The 26,937-nt window shown below is 42.2% G+C and overlaps 1 protein-coding gene across 4 annotated transcripts; it reads right to left on the bottom strand.

Moving 5' to 3' along the window:
* On the bottom strand, window positions 1–26,937 carry LOC124278602 (aquaporin AQPAe.a-like). 4 transcript variants are annotated; one of them, XM_046714345.1, is made up of 5 exons: window positions 26,715–26,937; window positions 18,170–18,683; window positions 13,324–13,594; window positions 1,347–1,427; window positions 1–1,160 (listed from the first exon to the last, which is right to left on the bottom strand). In XM_046714345.1, exons 2-5 carry the CDS (start codon window positions 18,505–18,507, stop codon window positions 912–914), a joined length of 939 nt encoding a protein of 312 aa, XP_046570301.1. In that variant the 5' UTR covers window positions 18,508–18,683; window positions 26,715–26,937; the 3' UTR covers window positions 1–911. The 4 variants fall into 4 exon arrangements, with proteins under 4 accessions (XP_046570301.1, XP_046570302.1, XP_046570300.1 ...); XM_046714346.1 differs by lacking the exon at window positions 26,715–26,937 and adding an exon at window positions 20,325–20,448; XM_046714344.1 differs by lacking the exon at window positions 26,715–26,937 and adding an exon at window positions 19,432–20,203.

The raw sequence follows: 26,937 nt of genomic DNA, 5'->3' as shown, positions 1-26,937 counted from the left end.
TTAAGTAAGAAAATAGTTTATTACATGAAAAATTACAAAAATATCTTGTTTAAGGGTAGAAATACGAGAAAGAAATACACTTCCTCAAGACACAGTGATCTGTAGCAGTCTTTGATAATTCAGTGACCACTCAGTGCGGATCGTGGGTATGAATCTCAGATGATACCCTGATTATTTTATTAGTATTGCTCTTTGTTTCAAGGTTTAATCCCCATGACATACATTTCTTTGGGTGTTGCTTCCCGATAACATACGCTGACACACCTGAATACTGATTGGGCGTCAAGCCTTCACTCCTGAGCTTGTGCTCATTCTGAGTACACAATATAGATTATCTCCCCTGCCTCGGCAACATGGAAAAAAGTGGATGATGACTCAGTCATCAAACAGCAGTGGAAGGGAAAACATCATCAGCATGTACGTATCTCCGGTGAATAAAAATAGTATGCAAACGAATCCCCGATGTAGTTAATGGAGTGGCCAACGGCTCCTGTATATTTACTTGACCCTACAGAGTAGATATTCCAGCACTCCTTCCCTCAGTCCGAGGACAACCATCACATCCCCAGACGGTGTAGCACTGACTAGTCACATAGCCAGCTCCGACATACGGACTGAGGATGTGTCACAGCATTGGCTAGCAGTGATTTTATATGTTCCAAAGTAACGCTGTGTGTGTTGAAAGCTGGTTATGTAATGCCGGGTATCGAAGAAAACACATGGCCGCCAAATATACTGAGTCTCATATGTATATTATGCGCACACCTCACTGTTGCGTGCAGCCAACAGTATTGCTGTGGCAGTAAGTCCATGAATCATGGAGCTGGGTTATAGGCAGACGACAGTGGTGTGCTTCAAGGCAAAGTCACTATGTACAAGCGAGTATTTATCGTCATGTCTTTGTCACGACCCTACACTGAAGCTATTCTCTCGATGGATTCAGAATAAGGTTGCTTCTTCGGGAGTTCATTCGAGGACACACTTCCTGTCCGCACTTCTATTTCCTTCTCTGTGGTGTGTCCTTCGTCCATGCTGACGGCTTCATAAGGGCGGCTCTGAACACATCTCAGTAGTCCATGCTTCTCGGCAGCTACGGAAAACACCTTGTCGTACACCAACCCTCCGAGCACAGAGCCGATCATCGGCCCCACCCAGTAGATCTGAAGACAACACCAGCATTATCACCACGATCATCACATATCTAACAGTCTAGAGCAATAACACTCAACACTTCTCGCAGAAATGTCTTATTTCATTCTGAGTTGTATCCATCAGACCACGGAAGGAGTTCTGGATATCACAGGTGACAGTTGGTTACAAATGTCAAGTTGTGGAAAGATACTTACCCACTGGTTTTTGAAGTCTCCTAATATCACAGCCGGGCCGAAGTTCCTGATAGGATTGATGCACCCACCGGAGATGTGGCCCTGGAAATACAGAGGTATTAGTCTTGAGGATCTGTATGCTTATACCACCGTCAGCAATACTCAAGCTATGCATGGGAGACTGGAAATATTCAGGTAAAGGTAAACCAAGGGTTTTGTTTGTTTGTTTGTTTGGTTGGTTGGTTGTTGTTTAGCGCTGCACTCAGCTATTTTTGCGGTCTGTAAATATTCGAGTCTGGACCAGGAAATCCAGTGATCAACAGCATGGGCATCGATCTACGCAACTGGGACACGAATGACATGCTTAAACCAAGTCGGCGAGCCTGACCACCCGATCCCGTTAGTCGCCTTTTACGACAAGCATGGGTTACTGAAGACCAATTCTAACCCGGATCTTCACGGATCTCAATTTACAAGAAGACCAGGTAAACGGTCAGGTAAATAGTATGAGTGAGTATTCCTAAATGTATCATTGTGATACATGGAATGAGCAGTGTTGTGAGTGAGAGAGTTTAGTTTTACGCAATATTCCAGCAACATCACGGCGGGGAACACCAGAAATGGGCTTCACTCATTGTACCCATGTGGGGAATCGAACCGAATCTTCAGCGTGACGAGCGGACGCTTTAACCACTAGGCTACCCCATCGCCCCTAATAATAGTATGAGCAGTAATCTATGACACAACCTTGTATTGTATTGAAAATGTCAACGTGGAAATGTTGGCTGTGAATCATAAATATGCTTGAATTGGTCCTTTTTAAACCCAGGACATTCACTTATAAACCAGAATCGCCAAAGAAGCGAGATGCACATGCGAAAGGTTTTGTGTATCGCTCATAGGTTCAATTGTGTTCTCGCACTCGAACAGAGTACTTAAATATGGTGTTAAATAATGATATTAAAGAAATAATATTGCTACTGTTTCGACAATAATATAATGTTCTTTGAACGTTTGCAAAGTGTTCTTAAAGACCGATCTGAAATCACCATTTCAGCAAATGGAGGCCAGATCCGAGAGTTCCAATGGATTTCATGTTACCTGACCACGTTGGTTTTCCCAGGCTGAACTGGCCATGGCTGTTCCCATTAACCAGGAAACATGTGGGCAGCCTGTGACTGGATGTCTGTGTGCCATCGTCCACTGGCGCCGTGGACATTACTCGTGGTATCAAGCACTTGTTCAACCACTCTTCAAGACTCGATAAGTTACTGGGCAATGACTAGACGAAGGCACCTTCCTGCGTTTATCACCGTTAACTAGCTCCGTTTTCCAGACTTGATAAACGTCGATCACCGTAATCCGTAAATCAGAAAAAAATATCTAAACTGACCCAGCTTTCACGGCTCCATTTTTCGTTCTCACACGTATACATTGCAACGATACGTGATGTAAGCAACGTTCATTGTCAGGCAAATGTCTCCAATATCGTGTGACACATGGTTACATAAAGTAAGTTTATAACATCAATAGCAGGCTGTCAAGAATACATCTGGCTCCCACCAAACAGGACATGGCGGGACCGCAGATAGTATCGTGGCTGACAGGCACGACAGATGACAACAGCTGCCAGATTCGCACGTAGTGTTCTACAACGAGAGTAGCGAATACTACCTTGACAAATATCAAAGCCTTTCTCTTCTCGTGCTGGTTTAAAGACATAAGCTGCGAACAATGGGGACCCTTCGGTATTGGGTGACATTTTGCCTCCGCTAAGAAAGGGTCATTGTCTTACAATGAGTTGGACAGGACGTGGGGGTCAGAGACTAGTCCCAATGTCTGTTGGAACATACGTGTCCCAGTGTCTTCTGAGACAACCTATGCCTAATGGCACAGTTTTGTTCCAATGTCATTTGTTGCCTCAGTAGATCCAGTGTCTTTGTGGATTGGTTTGTTATTATATTACTATATTACCTATCTGACGGTGATCCGTAAGTAAGTTAGTGTGGGTCACTAAAACCAGTGTTTCATACTGAGGTTCAATCTACGCCAACGGGACACCTTTACTATACATGAAAGTTCAGATGTCTACTTGAGCACACTTGCCCCGACATCTGGACGCCCGGCATTTCCTAACTGGGGTCATTGACGTCTGTCCACAACGATACAGGGAGCGGAAAAGTCACTTACTCAGCGGGAATATACTTCATAAACTGATATTACTTAACTATATATACCATACAAAGGTACAACGTCAGTCTGTATACGAGTCGACTGTTCCCGATTACTATGATTGAGACTTGATGGTCTTGATGTCAGCGTCTGATCTGGCAAAGCGATTGGTTAACGATTTCACTGGATCAAGTCTTTATTGCTGTTACAAAACACTTGTGCACTAACATGGCGGAAATCAATAAAGTAGATCCACTTCTTCTGTTCTACAGACATTCGAATTGGCGAGGTCTGTTGGACAGACTTGCTTCTATACCACCACTCCAAGCTAGGACTCAGGCACGGTCTCAATGCTGGGCAGAAAATATATTACTGTGATATCTATTCTTAACACCAGTCTAGGAAAGAATTATAATATTGCATGCATGCAAACAGAACGTTTGGTTCGGAGGGTTATATATGGACCAACACATAGCGGTGCATCTTCACTGGCGAGTCAATGTGAGATATGAGTTATATATTACTGTAAATACTCTGCTGTGGGCGAGTACATACGCCCCAGGTCACGCTGAATGCTTGACATAATAAGTCTAAAGTTCAACACTAAGATCTTTAAATGTGTCATGAGGACGTTTAGACTCGCAAGGCGCCGTTCATCGATGAAAGAATCTAATCACGTGTAGAACATTGACATGACCGCTTCCAATGTCAAGGGAAGGTCAAGGTCTCAAAATGTTTTAGTTTATTCAAAACATTAATAGTTCTCATAAAGTCCCATGAAAATACTCAGATGATTGAATGGTCAAGAAGGTCTGCTATGATTATAAGCATGTTCAAGACGGCATGGAGAGCTAATGCATGGCGAGACTTGAAAGTATTGCAGTAAAAAACAAGATGAACTTGGGAGTAAAGCCCGAATCGACGCCTGGTTCATACACACGTCTCTTCAGCCCTAAATACCCACACATACAACGCGCCCACGCCCCCCCCCCCCCACACACACACAGAGACACACCATACTTCCCTACTTCCCAACCCATTATGCCATACGCACATCCAGCATCCACCCCATCTCCCCTCCACTCACTGTGTACCTACCCCAACCATTACCCTCCGCATACCCCACCACACACACCCATCATCATTCTCCCATATCCCCCTTCCCGCTCACTCCACACACACGCACGCACGCACACACACACACGCACGCACGCACACGCACACGCACACGCACACGCACACGCACACACCACGACCCGCCTCTCCCTTTTTGTCTATCTCACCGCTTCCTATCCATCGATCTCCTCAACTTTACTACACTTTCAGGATTTGTCCCCTACACATAACCACCCACCTCCTAACTATTCAGATGTGTTCAATAAAACACACACAAATAATCCCTCAAGGCAGGACAAGTATGTCTAATGTAAACCATTCCCTGTGACAGTCCGAGGTTTTATGGCTGTACGTACTGGTATATGTGATGAAATTAACATTGTCCGAGGGGTGGTGGTGTCCGTCCGTCGTTACATATCGCCGTCAGTGTCCCTTACATGAACCCCAAGGACATTGTCAGCCGTCAGTGTCCCTTACATGAACTACAAGGACATTGTCACTCCCCCTCGCGTAAAGACTTATCCACGACCACATCGGCTTGACAAATTGAATGGGTTTTGTAACACTACCTTGGTCCCGGGGGTGAAGGTAGGCCTGGGGGCACGTGGAGATAGCTCGGCCTGGGAGGCCCTGGGATGTCACTCACGGAGACTGCCCGCTTGATTGAGACGGTCACTCTGTTTAGCTCCTTGTAGTCGGTCAACTGTGCCGTGTCTTGTCTCCCATCATTCAAGCGCGAATACAGATTTCAGGAATGAAGGAACAGATGTTGTGATGCGGTATTTCGCGATTAAATATTTACATAATGTTTGAAAAACAATCACCGCATTAGATTGCCACAGCGTTGTCATGTGATCACAATCAGTGTAACCGCTGACCCATGAAATGTATCAATGTTTCAAGTTATTTACAAAGTGGTCATCGGATAAGCAGCATCCGACACATACATCTGTATCCACGTGTTATATTTAAAATATCGTGCTCAACGCAGTCCATTGTATGACTGAAACATAACATGTCGACGTGGTCATGAATCACTTTCAGACAGGGATATAAGGGGTGATAACCATGTACCCTTCCCCATCGGTGCACCCGCCACACAACATACCAAAGCCAGTAGTTTTTCACTTACAGAAACACAAGAACCTGTGTCAAAATATGTCAACATCGGGAAATGCAGGAGACAATACACTTTTGTTTAAAAATTCTTTACATGTTCATAATGATAGTTTTGAAAACTGTTCTAAGGCCTAATGTGGTAATTCCAAAGAAACTTGAAATTACAGACGCATAAACTGTTTGAAATATACATAGTAAGATGGCGCACAGTTGTACCCACAAAATACGAAATGTAGAGACAACCTACGGAATATTTCCTACATAAAAGGAGATGTCTGAGTTTACATTCATAAGTCATAATTCAAAATTTAAGTCACCCCTCCTGTCATACAGTCGTGTAGGTAGGTTTTATTAAGTGAATGTTTATATGTACATAGCTCTGCGTCCAAACCAGACAAGGCTTTCAACCGATCCCGAGACCATTCCTCCAGTGATAACCCGGGGCTTGTTCCTTGTAACTGGTTGGTTAACAGTCAATGAGATTCTCTGAATGTGTGATAATATACTATCTGTTCTTCGACAATGAAAACTTGGGGTCACTAAAGATCACATTTGCATCTATACTCTGTCAAAAAAGAAACGCAACCCCTGTCCTCAGATATGAAAAAATTCGTTTGAATGAAGTTATTGCTTCCAAACTAAATTTTATTCGAATGTATTGAAATTATACACGTAATTAATGAAGATTACCATCCAAACAACTGCATTTGTACGCATAAGTGTATTTTATTGCTTATTCCGTCACAACGCATGAAATAACCCTCATGGTGACTTCGCACAAAAACCACATGCAAATCAAGAAATGGCAGTTAATGTAGGGGTGTATAAAAGCCCATGTGCTTTCGTATTATATTCATTCATTTGTCGCCGAAAAGCTGTGTTAAAAATGCCACGATTGAGTGCTGCCGACCGAAATATCGCCATTGGTCGTGTTCAAGCCGGAGAAAGTTTTGGAACTGTTGCACGGCACCTAAATGTTCACAAAACAACGATATCCCGACTTTGGAGCCGCTACAACAACTTCAATTTGACCAACGATCGCCCGAGAAGTGGAAGGCCAAGAATCACGACCCCTTCAAGATCGGTACATCCGGGTCCATCACCTGCGTAATCGGCATGCCCTACCAACCGTGACTGCCACACAAATACCAGGTTTGAGGAGAGTGTCAGCTCAAACGATTAGGAACCGTCTGAAAGAAGCGGGTTTACGTGCCTGTAGACCAGTTGTTGGACCTGTACTACGCCCCTACATCGACGCCGACGACTCAGGTGGTGCAACAACGTAAGGATACGGACTTTACAAAGCTGGAGGCGCATCTGGTTTTCTGATGAATCACGTTTTCTTTGCAACGTCACGACGGAAGACAGCGTCTGTATAGGAGACGTCATAAACGTTTTGCGCCCATCTGCGTCCGACAGGTGGACAGATTTGGCGGAGAAAGCGTCATGGTTTGGGGAATCATCTCATACAACCAGAAATCAGACTTGGTGATCGTTCCAGGGAACCTGACAGCCCAACGTTACACCAACCACGTGTTAAAGCTTCACCTTCTCCCGATTATTGACCAACAGACACAGATTTTTCAACGGGACAACGCCCGGCCTCATACTGCACGTGCAACAATGAACTTTCTGCAGAATTCCAACGTCAATGTCTTGCCATGGCCCTCTAAATCACCAGACCTCAACCCTATTGAACACCTGTGGGATACTCTGGATCGACGCGTACGTCAACGTCAGCCGCCGCCACAGACGCTGCAACAGCTCGCCGTTGCACTGCAGGAGGAGTGAGAGCCATTCCCCAGGAAAGAATCCGGCGTCTTATCCGTTCTTGTCCAAGGAGATGCCGTGCAGTGATTGCAGCTCGTGGTGCTCATACGAGATACTGAGAAAGACGCCCCCCTGGTGACAAACTGGTGTCTGTGAGATGACTTTTGAAATAACAATTTTAAACATGCCCATCTGGGTTATTATTCTGCCAAATTTCAGACTTCTGTCTTAAATAATAAAATGCCGTGTCGTCCTAAAACTTCAGATCAAAAATCTCTAAAATACAGGGTTGCGTTTCTTTTTTTGACAGAGTTTATTTTCATCGTATATTCGGGAGACATAAACCCGCATTGCTTTGAAGTTTATTACTCCTTCATCCGTTTTCTAATTTATGCGCCTAACTTGATCTCCTTGAAACTACATCTGTACTTTGTTTCAAAGCACACTTTTTTGTTACTGAAACGGTTATCTGCTTGATCGTATTAGTATGTTAAAGTAGTGTTACTTTCTGCAACAAGCATCCAGGTTAACCTATTTGAAGTCAGCTATATCATCTCAGTGAACTTGTCCCTCCTCAACAAAGTTCAGGATATCCATCTGGCTTCTGACGTCGACTTCAAATGAATGCAAGAATGCTTTCAGTGTTAACTTACCACAGTATCTTCAGGTCACAACTGCTGATATACCAACGTATAGCAGGATATTCGCAGTCAAATTGATGTTAATTGCAGTATCTTCTAAGTCTAAAGTGACCTATTTAGAAGATATGATGCGATCAGACACGCTCCATAAATCACAGTGTAGATTGTATTGCCAGACACCCGACCAGCAAATACAGAGAAAGCAATCATATACCTATTATATATTAAAAGATCGGGTTAGAATATATCGATTTTCATATTTTGTTTGTTTGTTTGTTTTTGTTTGTGTGTGGATTTTCAAAGATGATTTTGTCCAACGTCTACATTGTGACGTCATGTTGCTGCCCTCGCACAGTGCGATGTGTTATTTCTTGTACCAGACATTCAAAAGTATTGACGCTACGACACCTAACCAACTGTTAACACTGGTACGTCGTACTACATATACCATTCAACGGAATTACGGATAATTTGTCCCTCCAACATAATTGAAGTAAACAAACTAAACTCAAACGTTACATTGTCATAAGAAATATGTGCTCAAAGCAGTCCATTGTACGACTGAACTAGATCATACGGATGTGCTCATGAATCGCTTTCAGGGATGATAGCAAGTGATAACAGCGCACCTGACACACAAAAAAACAAACAAAAAAACCCAAACAAACGTAAAAACAACAAGCAAAAGTAGGAAGTTAAAGAAACACAGGAGTATATATCAAACTACGTCAAACTCGGGAAAGGCAGGAGACAATATACTTTTGACTGATGCGTCTATTGTCAAGATATTCTTTACATGTCTGTAATGAAGTTTCTAAGGACTAACATAAACAAACACAGTGTCAATATCGAGATAGCACAAGACACAACTGTAAATAAGAGGCACAAGAATAAACGAAGACACAAGTTTCAAATAGCTTATACACAGACTGGGACGAAACACAGTATCAATACTGAGCAAGACAGGCTGTAGGTGAGGGCCCAGTCACAAAAACATGCTGCTGCAATTAATACAATAAATTTAAAGAAACATATCTACGTCAAAATGCTGAATCTGTACATGTTCTGACTACATAACATTATGTAAATCTGATAAAACAACTGGAGTTTGAAATACTTAGAGTTGTACCATAAAATTTAGATATCTCCTGCTGAATTTTCACAAATTTAAATTCACCCCTCACCCCTCTTATATGTACATAGCTCTGCGTGTAAACCAGACAAGGCTGTCAACCGATCCCGAGACCATTCCTCCAATGATAACCCGGGGCTTGTTCCTTGTAACTGGTTGGTTAACAGTCAATGAGATTTTCTGAATGGTGATAATATGCTATCTGTTCTTCGTCAATGAAAACTATGGGTCACTAAAGATCACATTTGCATCTATTTTCATCGTATATTCGGGAGACATAAACCCGCATTGCCTTGAAGTTTATTACTCCTTCATCCGTTTTCTATTTTATGCACCTAACTTGATCTCCTTGAAACTACTTACTGTTTCAAATGACACTTTTTTATTACTGAAACGGTTATCTGCTTGATCGTATTAGTATGTTAAAGTAGTGTTTCTTCCTTTAACAGGTACCCCAGGTTAACCTATTTTGAAGTAAACCATATCATCTCACTGACCTTGGTCCCCCTCAACAAAGGTAGGACTATTCATCTTGCACTTCAGCTGAGTGTAAGACTGGTTTCAGCAAGAAGTTACCACATCATCTTCAAGGTTAAACAGAGGCCTCAACTGCCCTGATACCAACGTATAGAATCATATTCACAGTTGAATTTATGTTAATTGCAGTACTAAGTCTCAGGTGACCTATGTTGGAGATAAGATACGATCAGCAACGCTTCAGAAACCTCATACTAGATTGTATTGCCCGACCAGCAAATACAAAGCAAGCAATTAGACGGTAGTCCTTACTGACACCGCCATGGCGCGGTGGGTAGTGCTGAAACATTCCGGTGGGTAGGCTGGGTCGGAGAGGCTTTCATGTGACGGTTGTCCCGGGAACTCGACACAACACCCCAGTAGTGAAGAAACGTTTTTGTCGCTACCCAGCAGGATGTTATACCGTGAAGTGAGCCTCAGTAGTCATGGACTGTTTCACGCAGGCATCAAGAACTTAACTGTAGCAGGCTTTGTTCATGTCATGTAATACTTGTGTCGCAGTATACCACATGGTATGACATGTATATTATACTGTCAACGGTACTTGCTAAACAGATAGCGATCGTTCCTGATCGTTGATGTATAAACTACGCACTATTACAAGCACATACATTAGACGCTACTTATCGTGGTGTAACACTTCCGAACTATATTCACTGAAAACAGCTGATATATTTTGAAACTTGATATACAGGTAAACAGAGTTTAATTAACCGATGGAATTCGATTAAACGGTTTCTGTTGGATGAGTGTTGGTGTTTGTCAGGCCCATTGTTATGCCTCTACATTCAGGAGACATATTTGTAACACAGGAACGACACACATTATGTGTATATTGTTCACATGTTTGTGGAAGTCTGAACAAACCCTCCTTTGGTGAGGAACACACAGAGAAGTATCACAATATCCGACAGGGTATTACTACTTTTGTGACAATATAAATATTTTGTTGTTTATATCAAACAAACGCGTATACTTGAGGGTAAATCAAATGTGAAAACTAACGATTTAATTAAAAACAAATAGGCTTTCACAGAATTTAATAAAATTTCAAATCCAGCGCTTCAACTGTTACATGACATGAGATATAAGTTTACGTTCACCGACGCGCCTACTTACTCGGGCATAAAGTGGGCATATGGCTGTAAATGTATGCTTTCATTTCTTTATATATCCGGATGTTTTGTCCTGTCTGGCTTAACGTATTCCTGACTGTAATAATCTTTACGTCCATGATTCACTTTCCGTTGAACCGAAAATATATTCGTGACGATATACAAACGTTGGCCACTTAAGCTCTTCATTCAACACAAACATAATACCCAATGAAAGAGGTAGGATATGTGGGATTCTTGGAATAGACACTCGAAATACGTATGGCAAAATATCAATAAATCATATCAGCCATACAAAGCATACACATTAACATGGTAGCTGGTATACTAATATATCTTGAGTGGAATATGTATGCTGGCATGACAATAAAATCGATATGAAATGAAAAGAAGATCTGAACAAAAGTGTGGAAAGTCAGTAATCTCTGAAAGACACTCAAGACACATAAACAGACACAGTGTCAATATCGAGATAGCACAAGACACAGACTGTGACGAAGACACAGTGTCAATATCGAGATAGCACAAGACACAGACTGTGACGAAGACACAAATGTCAATATCGAGATAGCACAAGACACAGACTGTGACGAAGACACAGTGTCAATATCGAGATACCACAAGACACAGACTGTGACGAAGATACAAGTGTCAATACTGAGGTGGTCATAAACATGGGTAAGACAGGCTGAGGTGAAGGCACCAGTCACAAAAACATGCTGACGCAAGTAATTTTTCAATAAATTATTAAAGAAACATCGGATGTCAAAATACGTCAAAATCGGGAAAATCTGTACATGTCTATAAGGATTTTTCTGACTACGTTCTAAGGTCTAACATTATGTAACTCTGATAAAGCAACTGTCATTAAGAGGCGTATGAACCGTTTGAAATATTTATAGAAAGATCATGCACAGTTGTATCTATAAATATAATGAAGATACCAGCTGCTGAATACGTTTACACTATAAGCCATAATTCAAAATATAGTAATCATTTTAGCATGCTGAATCTGTTTATATACATAGATCTGCATGTAAAACAGACTAGGCATTAGACTCAGTATGGTCACTTGTCTCGAGACCATTCCTCCATTGATATTCAGTATTTCTTTGTAGCTAGTTGGTTAATAGTCTCTCGGATTTGCAGAACGTGTGGAGCTTACATGAGGTAAACCGTTTTATATGGTGTTCAAGAATATTGCACACGTGCATGATGTGTGTTTGAGTACATGTGTGGGTGTGAGTGCGTGCGTGCGTGCGTGTGTGCGTGTGTGTGCGTGTGTGTGTAACAATACGCTCCGCTCTCTTAACAGGAGATTTATCAACTCACCCCTGAGGAAGTCCCATGTACACAAACATGACTAAAGACACCATACCCGTGAAGATCCGGGTAAGAATTGGTCTTCAGCAACCCATGCTTGAGGCGACCAAGGAGATGGGGTGGTCAGGCTCGCCGACTTGGTTGACATATGTCATCGTATCCCATTTGTGTAGATCGATGCTCATGCTGTTGATCATTGGGTTGTCTAGCCCAGCCTCGATTATTTACAGACCTGGAATACTGCTGAGTGCGGCGTTAAACAACAACCAACCAACGAAAGACACCAACACCATTGTCAATGTTGAGATGTCAGAGCTGAGATTGGTGTCAGCAATATTCCTGAAATGTCACGGCGGGGTACACCAGAAACGGGCTTCGCAAATTATATCAATGTGGGGTATCGAACCCGAGTCTTCGAACGTTTAACCATTTGGCTACCCCACCGCCCCGAGTTGTCTCAGACACGTGACACTGTCAGTATAAATATATACGGTCCCAGATACAAACACAGGTATTATACACAAGGTGGAATCTCCAACATAGACGCGCTTGTGGATAGCGACAAAGATCATATTACCACAGCTCAGAAAGTAAGGTGGTACTGATTTCTTCTGCTCCAGATAAGATTTGTTTCAGAACAAGAGAATACTGTTATTTACTCAATTACGTCTTCGTAAAACTAACAGAAACATGCCAGTGGATACCGACAAAGATCACATTACCACAGCTCAGAAAGTAAGGTGGTACTGATTTCTTCTGCTCCAGATAAGATTTGTTTCAGAACAAGAGAATACTGTTATTTACTCAATTACGTCTTCGTAAAACTAACAGAAACATGCCAGTGGATACCGACAAAGATCACATTACCACAGCTCAGAAAGTAAGGTGGTACTGATTTCTTCTACTCTTGATAAGATTTGTTTCAGGCCATGAGAATACGTCTCTGTAAATTATTTTTAAAAAGAAGCAATTGATAAGAATTATTAAACTATAAGAATTATCATATATCACAATTGGGTTTTTGAGACGTAATGGCATGTCCTGCCCGATGTCCTGTTGTGATGTGTACTCACGGAGAAGAAGATGTTGACGCTGACGGAGAGGCCGATGATGAATGGAATGGACCCACCAAGATCCTTCCTGCCCTTGTCGATGAGGGAGAAGATGACGAAGACCAGGAAGAAGCTGATGATGACCTCCACCAGGAGCGCCTGCTCAGGGCTGACGTACTTTCCCGGCTGCAGCAGCCCGAGGGTGCCGTGCATGTTGGCGGGGGTGATGACCTTGAGGAGCGCCGCCCCTGCCACCGACCCCGCGCTCTGGGCCACAGCGTAGAAGAAGAACCTGAAACATGACGTCAGTGACGTTTAAGCTACTGGGATCATTCAGAAGTTATCTCTATTAATATATCATGATAGAGAGAGCAATATTAATGTGATATACGACTGGAATCACCACAGTGAGTGAGTGAGGAGGTGTGTGTGTGTGTTAAGTCCCGTTTATCAATATTCGAACAATACCAGGTATGGGGAAGGAGAGTTGGGGCAGAACAGTGGTTAAAGCGTTCACACCGAAGACCCGGATACAATGTGTCACGCCCATTTCTGGTCTCTGTAATATTATTGATGGTACTCGCTGACTTGGTGGGGACCTAATGTAACCTTACATTGCTTTACAATATTATTGTGAATAAGGGTGGGATAGCTGAAACCCAGCTAACAATGTTATGTTGTCACGACGTTGTCACAACGCTATTCTGTGGACTCCATTTACGTTGTCACAACGTTGCGGCCTGACGTTGTGATACATAATTTCTACGTCGTCACAAGGTAAAGTTATTTGATGGTTACGTATATTTCGTTGTCTTAACGTTCTATTTAATGTTAATAGTTGAATAGTTTCCTAGTAGTGAACAGTACATAAGAAACAAAGCAGAAATTCAACTCAATGTTTATTCGTCAATTTGTATGTTGTTTTGCTCGTGTGTTTTCTGAAGCTGTAACGGAATAGTGAAGAAAGAATCTCAAAGTGAAAGGTTTTACAGAAATCTATCGTGACACCAAGTTATAAGAAACGTTGTTATAACGTTGCAAGGATCCCAAAGCACAACGTTTCCTCAACGTAAATATATAACGTTGTTATTACGTTGTGATATAATGACGTAATACGTTGTGTGTTAGCTGGGAAGCTTTTAAACATATATACTATTTGAGTTCAGTATTAAGAACCTTGTAATCTCAACGCTTAAATATCACGTAACGAACACACACGCTGACGTTGTAATATGCCAGCTCGACGTTTTCAAGGTGCTGTTATGTACATATCATAGTGCTTGTGCCTCTGATGATGACATTGTTTCTCACAGGTCAGATGTACACATAACGTATGTCATTCACTGCCTATGACGCACATGTTAGACAAACATGGCTGTCCAAACTGTTTTGGGAATGGGGTGCGGGTTGGGGTGGGTGCGACAAGTGCGTGCTGGCGCGCAGTGGCCATTGCAGTGGCTTAGTAATTGTCTGGATCATCGACATCAAACTGAACAGTTTGTAGGTCACTCACAGGACCAATACAGACATGTTACAGACAGATTAGTTGAACATGACCTAAAAGTGTGTCCTTCAACTGATATGAATTCCACTAATTAAGACAGCATGCAAAAGAAATCCATTTCACCAAAATTTCACATTCTTATGACACAGTTGGAATCGTGCAACGAGCTCTGCTCAGAGACGTCTTAAAGAGTCAAAGATTTTAAAGCTTTAAGCTTCAATGGACTCAGTAAAACGTTCACAAGGTTCTATAGCAGACGTTAGGAGAACATTTCCACATCTTACAACAATGAAAAAGAAAATCGAGTTTTATGGATTTCAACTTCTTATTGTGAATAACACGACGTTTCGGAGAATATGCTTGCTCCTTCATCAGGTGAATGGTAGGGAGTACGGGGGTTGGGGGTAGTGGGTATATACATACATGAGGCACTACCAAGAAAACATGTTTAACAATGTTGAGGAATGAATGTGTAATATAAACATGAGGCCAGTGGTACACTAAAACAAAATGGTAATAATAGGGTATGGAATACAAACACGAGGAGGCCAGTGATACAGCGATACAGTGATGCAGTGATACAGTGATACAGTGATATACCGGGGACGGGAGGCCAGCTATGCAAACCAAACAGGAGGCCAGTGGGCTGATGAGGTGGCGATAGGCGTAGGTGACGAACATAGGATGAGAAGTGTGTGTATTTAACTACACAATGAAAAAAATCGATATTCGCATGGTGAATATTTCCTTTACTCGTGTTTATTCAGGGGCACGATTGCCTTGCCTTTGCGTGTGTGTCTGACGGGAATCCAGGAAAAATTCCCCCCCGGACAAAATCCCCCCTACTCATCTTTAGCTTAAGATTAAAGGTTCTTTAATCCTTGTTACCATGTTTTGATAGAACAGCTTCATTAACAATGGCAGAAGAGTTGGAGAAGATTGTTTTAGCTATGTAAACTGGCATAGAAGTGGCAAAACATGGACTAAATTCCCCCTACTCATAAATGACAAATGAATAAATGTCGCATAATGTGTGAATAAATATATGCTCATATTTAAATGTCAAATAAAAACAAATGTGCAATGAATGATGTGAATGTGCTCCAAACATGTGCTATGTGCTCTTTGACCTTGTTGAAATGTTGACAAATAATTAAATGGATATCTTTAACTTGTTTTCTTGGTTTTCCTTGGGGGGGGAGAGGGGCACTCTTTCAGATTTATCACATGAATACGGCGAGTGTTTGGTGGCTCTTGCTGTTTTTATTATCATGTAAAGGGTTTCGTCCACTGTATTTACAAGTGCTGCAGAATTTCATGGACCAGCAGACGTAGGATTATCATATTTCTGACACTAGGCTTGGAGTGCTCCTCACAACGATTGCGACGTCAATTGATCGCTGGGTCACCATTCGGCAACACACCCGGCACATTTCTATTCATTCTTTGCAAGAACTATCCCTATTGGCATTGGCACAGAAGCCATCTCGGAACTCTCACCAATTGTCATGTTCTACGTCCAAGCTCGGCATTTGTCAACATGAGCAAGTGAATGGAGGCAGACCTCTAGGGCTGTTGTGTTTGGATCCATGTAGGTTTGTTCGTTAACATTGGTGTATCGGGCTTAACTGATATTCTTGACAAAAATATACACCTTTAAACCCTATCATATTCCATACATCTCTATGGATGCTCCCATGTTTCAGTTTCTTCTCTGTGTGATAACGATAGGGGGAAGTCCTCCCCTATGTGTTAAATTTATAATGATTTTCATGAGTTCTCTCAATTTGTAGTGTTTTATGTAGGTTGAAAGAACGTATGTATTTAGATAGATTCTATTTTGATCTCTAGCAACCTATCTTGGTTGTTAAAGGCGTCCTAATTGAGTAGCAGGTCAGGATGAATTGGTTGGTTGCCTTGACGGCGATCGCTGCTCATAATAGCAATCACTGAACTGACTGGTCCAGATTATGGATTTAACTGATGTGGCCGTCTACTGATTGTCTTACCAAAATTTATCCAACTTTTGCGTTTCCATCAATTTGTTCCTCGCCATTGCCACTTCAGAAACTCATCACGTGTTGTACTTCAGGGAAACAGTTCTGAACTCAGCAGGTTGCTACGCCTTAAAGCTTAATATCATTTGACATTTTGAAAACGTAAGCTAATCATCTTTATTATATACCATTTAGACATTGCTACAGCACAGAATATAGGTTTAACCCATAATGAGTTTTTGTGAATTGCTAACTCGAACAACGCTCACCGTGTCGTTCACTGCAGTCATTAACTGTAAGGTTTTTTTCTTTGACTAACGTTTATTTGTTTGACTGACGTTTGTTTGTTTGTTTGACTGACATTTGTTTGACAGCCAAGACTCCGACTAACAGCTCTCAGAACACAAAGTACAACCCCTCAATTGAAACTCAGGCCAACGCATTTTAAATCCTTCGTGATTTAGAGATGACAAGCTGATATCACATTTCTACCTTTCAAGACAGTTGGTAATGCGCCCGCGGAGATTGAAGTTCATCTTCACCGATGACACAGATAGTCCTTTCAAGTAACAGGTGAGTGGGTTTTGAGCTCGCCGGTCAAACAGTATACATATTCTATTTTTAAGTTTTAGTTTTAGCGCATGATTCGACATTAACCATTCAGATACACATGTTAGCACAGATCAGCAATAATACTCCAATTAAGCTTACATATCTAGAAATAAACCATCCAAAATGATTTCATGACAAGAACCACCAAAACATCACATGGGGACAACGGCCCAGACGATGAGCATAGGAACGCCCTCATTGTTGGTACACTAAGGATTGGTTGGATTCGAACCAAGGAGCTGCGGTTGCCGGCTTCAATGGGAAGCAACTCCTCTAAGAGCAGCCCGCATGGCTCCTGTAAAGGGATTGTCTACATACTAATAAAGGCAATGCTAAAAGAAGTGACACGTTGATCTTCCCTCTGAGTACAAAACTGCCCCTCGACGTAGTATCGTGTTTCACGGTCGAGAATGTCAACATGTATGCTGCCCAATATTAATTTCAGAGTGTGTGAGTTTGATTTAACAGCAGTGAAACAGTAGTGCTCTGTTAACTTGATTGATTACATTTGCGGATGAAAGTGTTGGTGAAACCACAAATAATGTACGGTGTATACAAACTAAACACAATCAACGAATCTTGGATTTGAACTCGCGACCATCGTCTCCTGGAAGCTAACAAAAGAAACTCCGGATGATATGAGACGTCTTAGACCACTGGGCCACCAGTGTAATGTGTGAAACGATACATTAACACATAAAATAGGTAAGACAATGGCACCTATAACAAGAAGGAAATACCGAACAGTACTTACCTCGCGAAGCTTATTTCTCTTGTGACTGCGAAAGCGAGGCTGAGAGCGGGGTTGACGTGAGCACCGCTGACGTTGGCAAGGGCCGAGATGATGACGGCGATGAAGAAGCCTGCCGTGAGAATGTTATGAACGCTGCTATGGCCGTGTGTTCCCTCAACATGGAGACCTGCTCCAACACCGAACAGCACCAACAACAGACAGCCTATAAACTCAGCGATCACGGCACGCCAAAACAATGGCTTCTTCAAGTCATCGACTTCTTCCGCCATGATCTTCTTCAAGGCTCCACTGATTCCTGAGTGGGATTCAGCTGGACTGTTCAGTGACGTCTGCGACATTGGAGCATGCCAGTGTCAGATACAGAGCGTGATGTTCCAGTAGACGTTATACTTGATGTTACTGTTCAGTGGATCCAGTTGAGTGAAAACTGCAAGGTGGCTCTCACTCTGTGCCAGTTGGGCCAACGGTAACTAGGCAGTGACGACACGGCCTTTAAACGCCCCTTTTCAAATATCTGAAAAACATAGGTTTAGTCTATAAGCTACACAGGGGGGAAATCGGGACTAGTCCATTACCCACAAGGAGGTACATGCATATCTTATTTTATCACTTACATTGAGGAAAAACTAATACCTATTGGACAGTGAATGTGTAAACATCAGTATTCTGTAATGCAGGGTGTATTGCATGACGTCGTCCCGCCCTGACATGTTGAACCTGCCCGGTCCAGTGCTCCCCTGCCAATCAGATTAACGCCGTCAGTTCCGCCTGACTTCACCATGATACACGGGGATCATCCACAAGTGCTGTAGGTGGCGCTCGACAGGGACAGATGATCGCAGTAGTGAAGAACGAGATCTCCACATTGTTCAACCGCCCCTCGTTAAGCAGGGAGGTTACCTGTCCGAATGGTTTTAACTGCATCGCCGTACAGACGTGTACCTGTAATACCTGAATATGTACATCGGTGTAGAATGTACCTAGACCTACACATCCACCTGTATGTATACCTGTATATACCTATGTATCCACTTCTGAACATGATTAGTGTGCACCTACTGAGTGCGTGTGTAATTTTACATACCTACCTGCATATACACGAATCTACATTTATTACACCTGTATTTAATTATCTTACATGTGCCTTTATATACGGACTTGTACCAAAAATATATCTGTACATGGCTATTTTTCTGTACCTGTAGATACATATGTGTGATTGTAAAAACTTATTCAACATGCTTACACCTGCATGAACTTACCTGAACGTGCCCGGCATCTACCTGAACTGATCTCCGTACAGGTACACATCGATATCAGTTAATGTTTTAATTCATCACCAAATCCTCAGAGTATATGCAGCGGTTGCACGCATCTCAATTGCCGGCGTGCAGGTTGATCAATCTCACAAATGAGACACTAAGATCGGTTAGACAAAAATCATTGACGCAACAATTAGTTCGACGCTGATGACATTATTGATTTCCTGTAACATCTGGAGTGGAAACTTTGACTTATACAATGGCTGCATGTTGTATTGTCAGAAATAATAGGCCAGATACAGGTGGGACATGTCAGTGAACTGTAATAATGATATCCAGCATGCGCATAAAACAGCGAAACTTAACGATTATTGCGTGATTCAGTTAGAGGACTGCTGTGGTGCCAGGTGAAGTGAAACAACACATTTATAAGTTGAAATGTATGGACTGTTATAATAGTGCAGGTATTTTGGCCGAAGCTCACGAGAAGGTGCATCGGGGAGAACACCGGGTATCAATTCTGCACATTCCGACTACCATTCAAACGTCATATTCTCGTCAATATAACTACTGTATAGTATTGTCGCCATATATAAAGTCATACTCTCACAATCACCGATATCGCCATACCAAACGTCAAACTCTCGTAAGCAATGGTCTCGCCGTATCAAACGTCAAACTCTCGTCTAAGGTAATATGGCCATAAAAAACGTCATACTCTTGGCATTAGCATCACCGTCATATGCCAGAGGAGGGGGATGTTGAGCCAGATAAAGGTAAAACTAGAAAAGAATCTTTTAAACAGTCATGTTGACACTTACCTGCGGATAAGTATGTGTTCGGTGGAGTATCTTACTCATATATCATGCATGTATATGTATTAATTAACTCACCCGAATTGTATTGATGATTGCTCTCATGTATTAAATATCCGATACGGTTAGCATGTTGAGGAAGCTGCAGAATTGCTGTCGCTGTGTTAGGAAATACGTCTCCACCTACTCAGTCACACTAACACCTGTGATTGCAAAGCGACCTTCCTGTACGGGAGTTCTGGTTTAAAGTTGTCAATAAAAGATCGACAAATATTTGATTTTTTCTTGTCTCCATAGTGTGACGTAAATTGAGAAATCAGATGTAGACTCGGTGGCCCTCTAGTCGCCCCAGGAGGTGTTCCTGTCCCCCCTGCACCCTATGACTGGTATTAAACCACCCTCACAGCTGAATGTGCCTTTATTATATCAGTGTTTCTGATATTGACATGACTGCGATCTTTGACAAAAGGCTCCGCTACTCCTCAGCGTGAATGGCCAGTACGTGTTATAGGCATTGACTGCGGCTGTAGTCATAGCATGGCGCCGTGATTCACGTTCACATGGCCAAGGGGAAACTTGAAAACCTCATCGAACGTCAGTGTAAAGATTTCACGTTTTTGCTATTTTTATAAATGTTAAGAAAGGATTATTTGTGTTTGTAATATCATGTAATATCGCGTAATATCGGTTTGAAACTGGAATCAGAAATGATATTGATTCAGGAGATACAGCTGTAACAGTCCATGTGGGGAGTCAACCTGATCAGTGAGTTGAATTTTTTTTGAATATTTTGGTAAATATTGCGATGAAAAGAAACACTTAACTCAACTGTAAAGTGTGGTTGGAGCATTTTTGAATTGTTGTTTGTGCAATGTCTGTGATGATTTTGGTCTTCAGTGTATATTTGTCAAAAGTAAATTAAAGTCACACGTACAATATTTTTTATCGAAGGATGTTTAAGACATCACAATGCATCTGAAACACAACATAACACAATACAGGACTGCTGTTACAACATAATTATAACAACAGTTAACACATCAACAGTCATTGTTCCCACTTTCGCCTGGCGGTATATCTCCTAATCTGATCCCAAAACAGGCAGAATGTTCAGCCGAATACATTAGAGGATTCTGGAGTCATGCGTAATATGACGCATGGATCTGCTGCTGGTATAACGCTCCCGTTCCGATGTAACTTCCACACTTAACATAGGCTTAACTACAATGGTGGTGTCACTCAGGGCGGCGGCCAAGTGGCCCCTGAAGCTATGAATGTGTGAACGTGTTTTCCTGAACCCCATGGCCTACAGTAGTGACACTACAGTGTGAACATTCTGTGAGAATACCGGGGAGAATTTCATTAACGAACCTAGGTATTCTAATCCGAGACATACATCAATGATAAACGATGTTGGCCAGGTGATATAACCGGTTGTTGGTGTAGGATACGATGTGTATGATGCATCACGCGTGTCATACTCTGGGTGGTATCATATGTTGTATGAATAAAGTATCCATAGTGTTAACCTGGTGTGTGTGGTGTATCACTTAGTATTTGCGCGGTGTATCATTTAGTGTTTGCGTGGTGTATCACTTAGTGTTTGCGTGATGTATTACTTAGTGTTTGCGTGATGTATCACTTAGCGTTTCCGTGGTGTATGACGTAGTGTTTGCGTGGTGTATCACGTAGTGTCTGCGTGGTGTATCAGTTAGCGTTTGCGTGATGTATCACTTAGCGTTTGTTGATGTATCACTTAGTGTTTGCTTGGTGTATCGCTTAGCGTTTGCGTGGTGTATCACATAGCGTTTGCGTGATGTATCACTTGGTGTTTGTGTGGTGTATCACTTAGCATTTGCGTGGTGTATCACGTAGTGTTTGCGTGGTGTATCACTTAGCGTTTCACTTAGCGTGGTGTATCACTTAGTGTTTGCGTGATGTATCACTTAGTTTTTGCGTGGTGTATCACTTAGTGTTTGCGTGGTGTATCACTTAGCGTAGCGTTTAGCGTGCGTGGTGTATCACGTAGCGTTTGCGTGATGTATCACTTAGTTTTGTGTGATCTATCACTTAGTGTTTGCTTGGTGTATCGCTTAGCGTTTGCGTGGTGTATCACTTAGCGTTTGCGTGATGTATCACTTAGCGTTTGTTGATGTATCACTTAGTGTTTGCTTGGTGTATCGCTTAGCGTTTGCGTGGTGTATCACATAGCGTTTGCGTGATGTATCACTTAGCGTTTGTGTGATGTATCACTTAGTGTTTGCTTGGTGTATCGCTTAGCGTTTGCGTGGTGTATCACATAGCGTTTGCGTGATGTATCACTTAGCGTTTGCGTGATGTATCACTTAGTGTTTGCTTGTTGTATCACTTAGCGTTTGCGTGGTGTATCACTTAGTATTTGCGTGGTGTATCATTTAGTGTTTGCGGTGTATCATATTGTGTGTGTGTGTGTTTTGCGTTATTGGACGGTGTGTATAGTGTATTGCATGGTGTATGCATGATGTGTGTGCATGATGTGTGTGCATGGTGTATCGGCATGTGCAGATGATCCATCCCGTCATATGTCGATTGTGGAAAGTGGCATGTCAGTATATTTACAGCCTGGTGCGTTATATCTCATCTGCTATGTTATGTCATGAAGCAGGCTATAACGTGCCATAAAATACCGTATACTGTGTGCAAAAACATGTTTCATGAGATGACATCTGAAAATACCAGCGTGAAAACGTATGTTGACACTGGATGACCTGACGCACTCTCCAGTGTCCATCATGTATGTGGCTACAGATATTGAATTACAATATGTAGTATTATAATAACGGAGGTCAGTAATGCGGTCAGGTCAGGTATTCGTCACGTAAGAGATAAAACGAATCTCAGTCGAGGTGTGTAAATACGGAAGGTGAATGCCCTCTGTGGCTGGGTACTGGCACCCAGATCCAGGACTGTTACATATATCCATCAAGAGGGTACTTCTGTCTGACGAGGAAGTGAGACCGGGCTAATATTGAAACATTCTGGCATGTATGTACACTCTACGTGGTATCACTATGTCAATATTTATATATGTTGTCATCAGTAATGGGCATGAAAGTCACTGAAGCGTTCGTACAATCACAGAGCGAGAAGTTTGAGAGGATACTTTATATATTTTCAACAAATTATGTTGATCGGGCCCAAAGAACCATATATATATGTTTATTTCATATAGGTTTTAGGTACCTGTATATGTATGACTATAGGTAGTGTAAAATGCGAAATGTCAGCAGTATATATATGAACACAATAGGGAGTGTATGGTGGGTTGTATCATCTGTGTATATATATCTGACTGTAGGTAGTGAGTGAGTAAGTTTAGTTTGACGCCGCTTTTAGCAATATTCCAGCAATATCACGTCGTAGGACACCAGAAATGGGCTTCACACATTGTACTCATGTGGGTAATCGAACCCGGGTCTTCGGCGTGACGAGCGAACGCTTTAACCAATAGGCTACCCCACCGCCCGCTATAGGCAGTGTAAGATGCGATGTATCAGCTGTATATATTGTAGCACTACGGCACAAAATATAAGAACACTACAAGAAAGCTGCATCATCCGTATATATACTCTTCAAAAAAAGAAACTTGACATAGGAACAATAAGAATTTTAGGAAAATATTTGATACAAACAAATCCATGCTGAATCCCAACATGTAGAGGAATGGTTGCCGACGACAAAAGGTTTAAAAAAGAAACGTTGAACAGAACGTAACGTTACACTCACGTTTGTAGTGAATCGCTAAAACGCACCCTACATGAAATGCACGCACATCATGAAATCGTGTATCACCCCGAGCTGGAGACTGTAGACTCTAAAGAGCCACATCAACGGTACTCAACATGCATTGCTTTAAGCCACTATAGACGACAAAAGAATGCCAAGACTGACAGAAGCTCAATGACAGAATGCCATCGGGCGTTTACAAGGAGGGGCATCGCAGCATGAGCTGGCAAGGTACTTCTGCGTGTCCAGATACTTCTCAGACCTTCTCAAACCTATGGACCCGATACAACAATACTGGGAGTGTTAATGACAGACCCAGGTCAGGTCGACTTACAGTTACCACCGCCACCTAGGATCGTACATCCGGTTGAGACATCTTCGTTCACGCACCACGACCGTAACATCCACAACAACCTAAATCCCTGGACTGCGCCGAATCTCCGACCAGACAGTGTGCAGTCGGCTACGGAAAGCTGGTCTTTTTGCCAGAAGACCAGTTCGACGTAACGTCTTGACACAAAGTCACCGGGCTGAACGTCTACAATGGTGCAGACAACGAGTGAGATGGCCGCGGACAAGATGGAAGGCAATTTTATTCTCAGATGTGTCTCAGTTTCTTCTCAGACGAGTTGATTGACGTTCAAGTGTACACAGACGTCGGAACGCACGTTACACCGGTAACTGTGCAGCAGGTCGATAGAATTGGTGGTGGAAGTGTCATGGTGTGGGTAGGTATCCGTCATAATGGCCGGACGTGGCATGTGTATTGAATGGGGTTCGCTATAGAGACGAGATTTTGCAGCGTCACGTCGTTCCCTTCATCAACGTCAACGGTGGATCTTTCCAGCATGACAATGCTCGACCTCACATTGCACGTATTTGCCAGGACTTCTTCCAGCAAAACAACGTTCATGTGTTACAATGGCCTCCTCGATCGCCCGATTTGTACCCCATAGAACATCTATGCGATACTCTTGATCGACGCTTGCGCCAGCGTAATCCGCCACCTCAGACACTACAAGAACTGCACGCAGCACTTCAGCAAGAGTATCAAAACATGCCTCAAGACAACATTCGGCATCTCCTTTCTTCTATGGGCCGTTATCGATGTTCATGGTGGTCACACCAGATACTGACATTTTACTCTGACCAAGTGGCTTTAATAGCCCTCTGTGGTTTTTACCAAACACTTTCATGATAATCATGTTTTGGAAATTTGCAAAATGATGGTTTTACTGTAATTAAGCAATGATGTCATGTTTGAACCAATTATATGCACTCAGTAAATAAACTCCAAAAAACAGCATGTCAAGTTTCTTTTCATGAAGAGTATATGTGAGCACTAACGACAGCGTATGTTGAGCTGTATCTGTAGTATATACATACAACCAGGTGAAGCCGACAAATAAGAAACTATTCGCACTAGCTGCATCAAGATGAATGTACTACCTGTGGTATAGCTTGCTATTTAGAGTGTAAGGGCCATGTGGGTAGCTTAGACCAGTATCAATGACGCTGAAATCTCATTCCATCAACTTGTGGACAACCAGTGTACATTGTACCCAGGCCAGAACGAGGACACACGGGTTACTTTTGATAGCCACGTGTGTTTAAGTAAACTCAACATGTCTGCCTGCAGCGATTCACAGCCATAAACAATGTGTACAAACTGTCTACCTACAAGGACATCTGCCAAGTGCAATAATCATATGCGCGTGTGCGTGTGCGTGTGAGTGTGCGTGTGTATGTTTGCTTGTGTGTACTAGAATCCAGGCTGTTTACATTATTTTTAAGTGCACTCAATTCTACATTTAACAGGTGTGTCTATATTCGAGTCCAGACTGTCTTCATAGTTAAGTGTGAGTGTACTCGGGTCTTGGCCTCGGCTTCTATAACAATAATTGCGTGAACTGGGCTCTGGACTGTTAATAGTTAACTGTATCGGTACTCGTCTCCAGAATGCTGTGTAGTTAATTGTATGAATACTTGTTTCGCAAATGAAGGCAGTGCCAACATTGTTGTCATGTTCTGAGTGGTTTATTGTTCACGCATCAGAAGGTTCTGGTGTCACATGACACGTGTCTGATTTTGGTCATGATGGAGTTCAGCCCCCAGAGTACGTGATGCTCCAGGTGAGTGGGCGATACCTAGATAATACACTGATTCCAGTGATAATATGCACACATAGTGAACCAATCAGTACTACAGAGGTCATAGACCATTGGGGCTGTCGTGAAACTAATGAATATATTCAAATAAACGGTTATGACGTTAGAAACTGTACACGAGGCTTATGCAGTGTGTATAACACGTGACCAATGGAGATGTAGTGTAATAATTACCGTTAACAGTGATGTCGTTATCGATATCAAAATTATCGTTGTTATTTAATTTGTTGTGAATATTTTATACACAATCTGTCGGATATGTCACCATGAAATCCATAATTCCAGAGATACGCTGTGTTCGTATTGTCTGGGTGCTGGTTTCATTGTGTAGGAGTAAGATGAATTACCACGAATAAACAATCAACATTCAACTTCCTCGGATAGAAAACTGATGAATTGTGCACGTGATTTATCCACTGCGGAAATAGCGTGAAAATATCCATTTGACAAAACAGGATTTAAACATTGACAAATATGAACGATTAGAAAATAACATACACCCCACCCTACACAGAAATTGTTATTATTAACATACCTGAACATCGGGAGTCATCCACGCAAACTACACCTGTACAGCACAGGTCCAACACTGGTACTCGGCTCACCCGACTGAATAGCGCTAATGCTCTCCACTCCCGTATGCAAATAAGCTGGTCTTCTTATTACAGGGTTTAGATGAATAGTACGTATTTGTTCAGTAAAAGCTTCGACGAAACTGACACCGACTGGGAAGGAACTCCGTACGGTCGTATATAAAT

The sequence above is a fragment of the Haliotis rubra genome, unplaced genomic scaffold (genome assembly GCF_003918875.1).
Source record: "Haliotis rubra isolate DU_JTF1 unplaced genomic scaffold, ASM391887v1 Scf24, whole genome shotgun sequence".
Classification (NCBI taxonomy): Eukaryota; Metazoa; Mollusca; class Gastropoda; order Lepetellida; family Haliotidae; genus Haliotis; species Haliotis rubra.
This window is presented reverse-complemented; position numbering and strand designations above follow the sequence as displayed.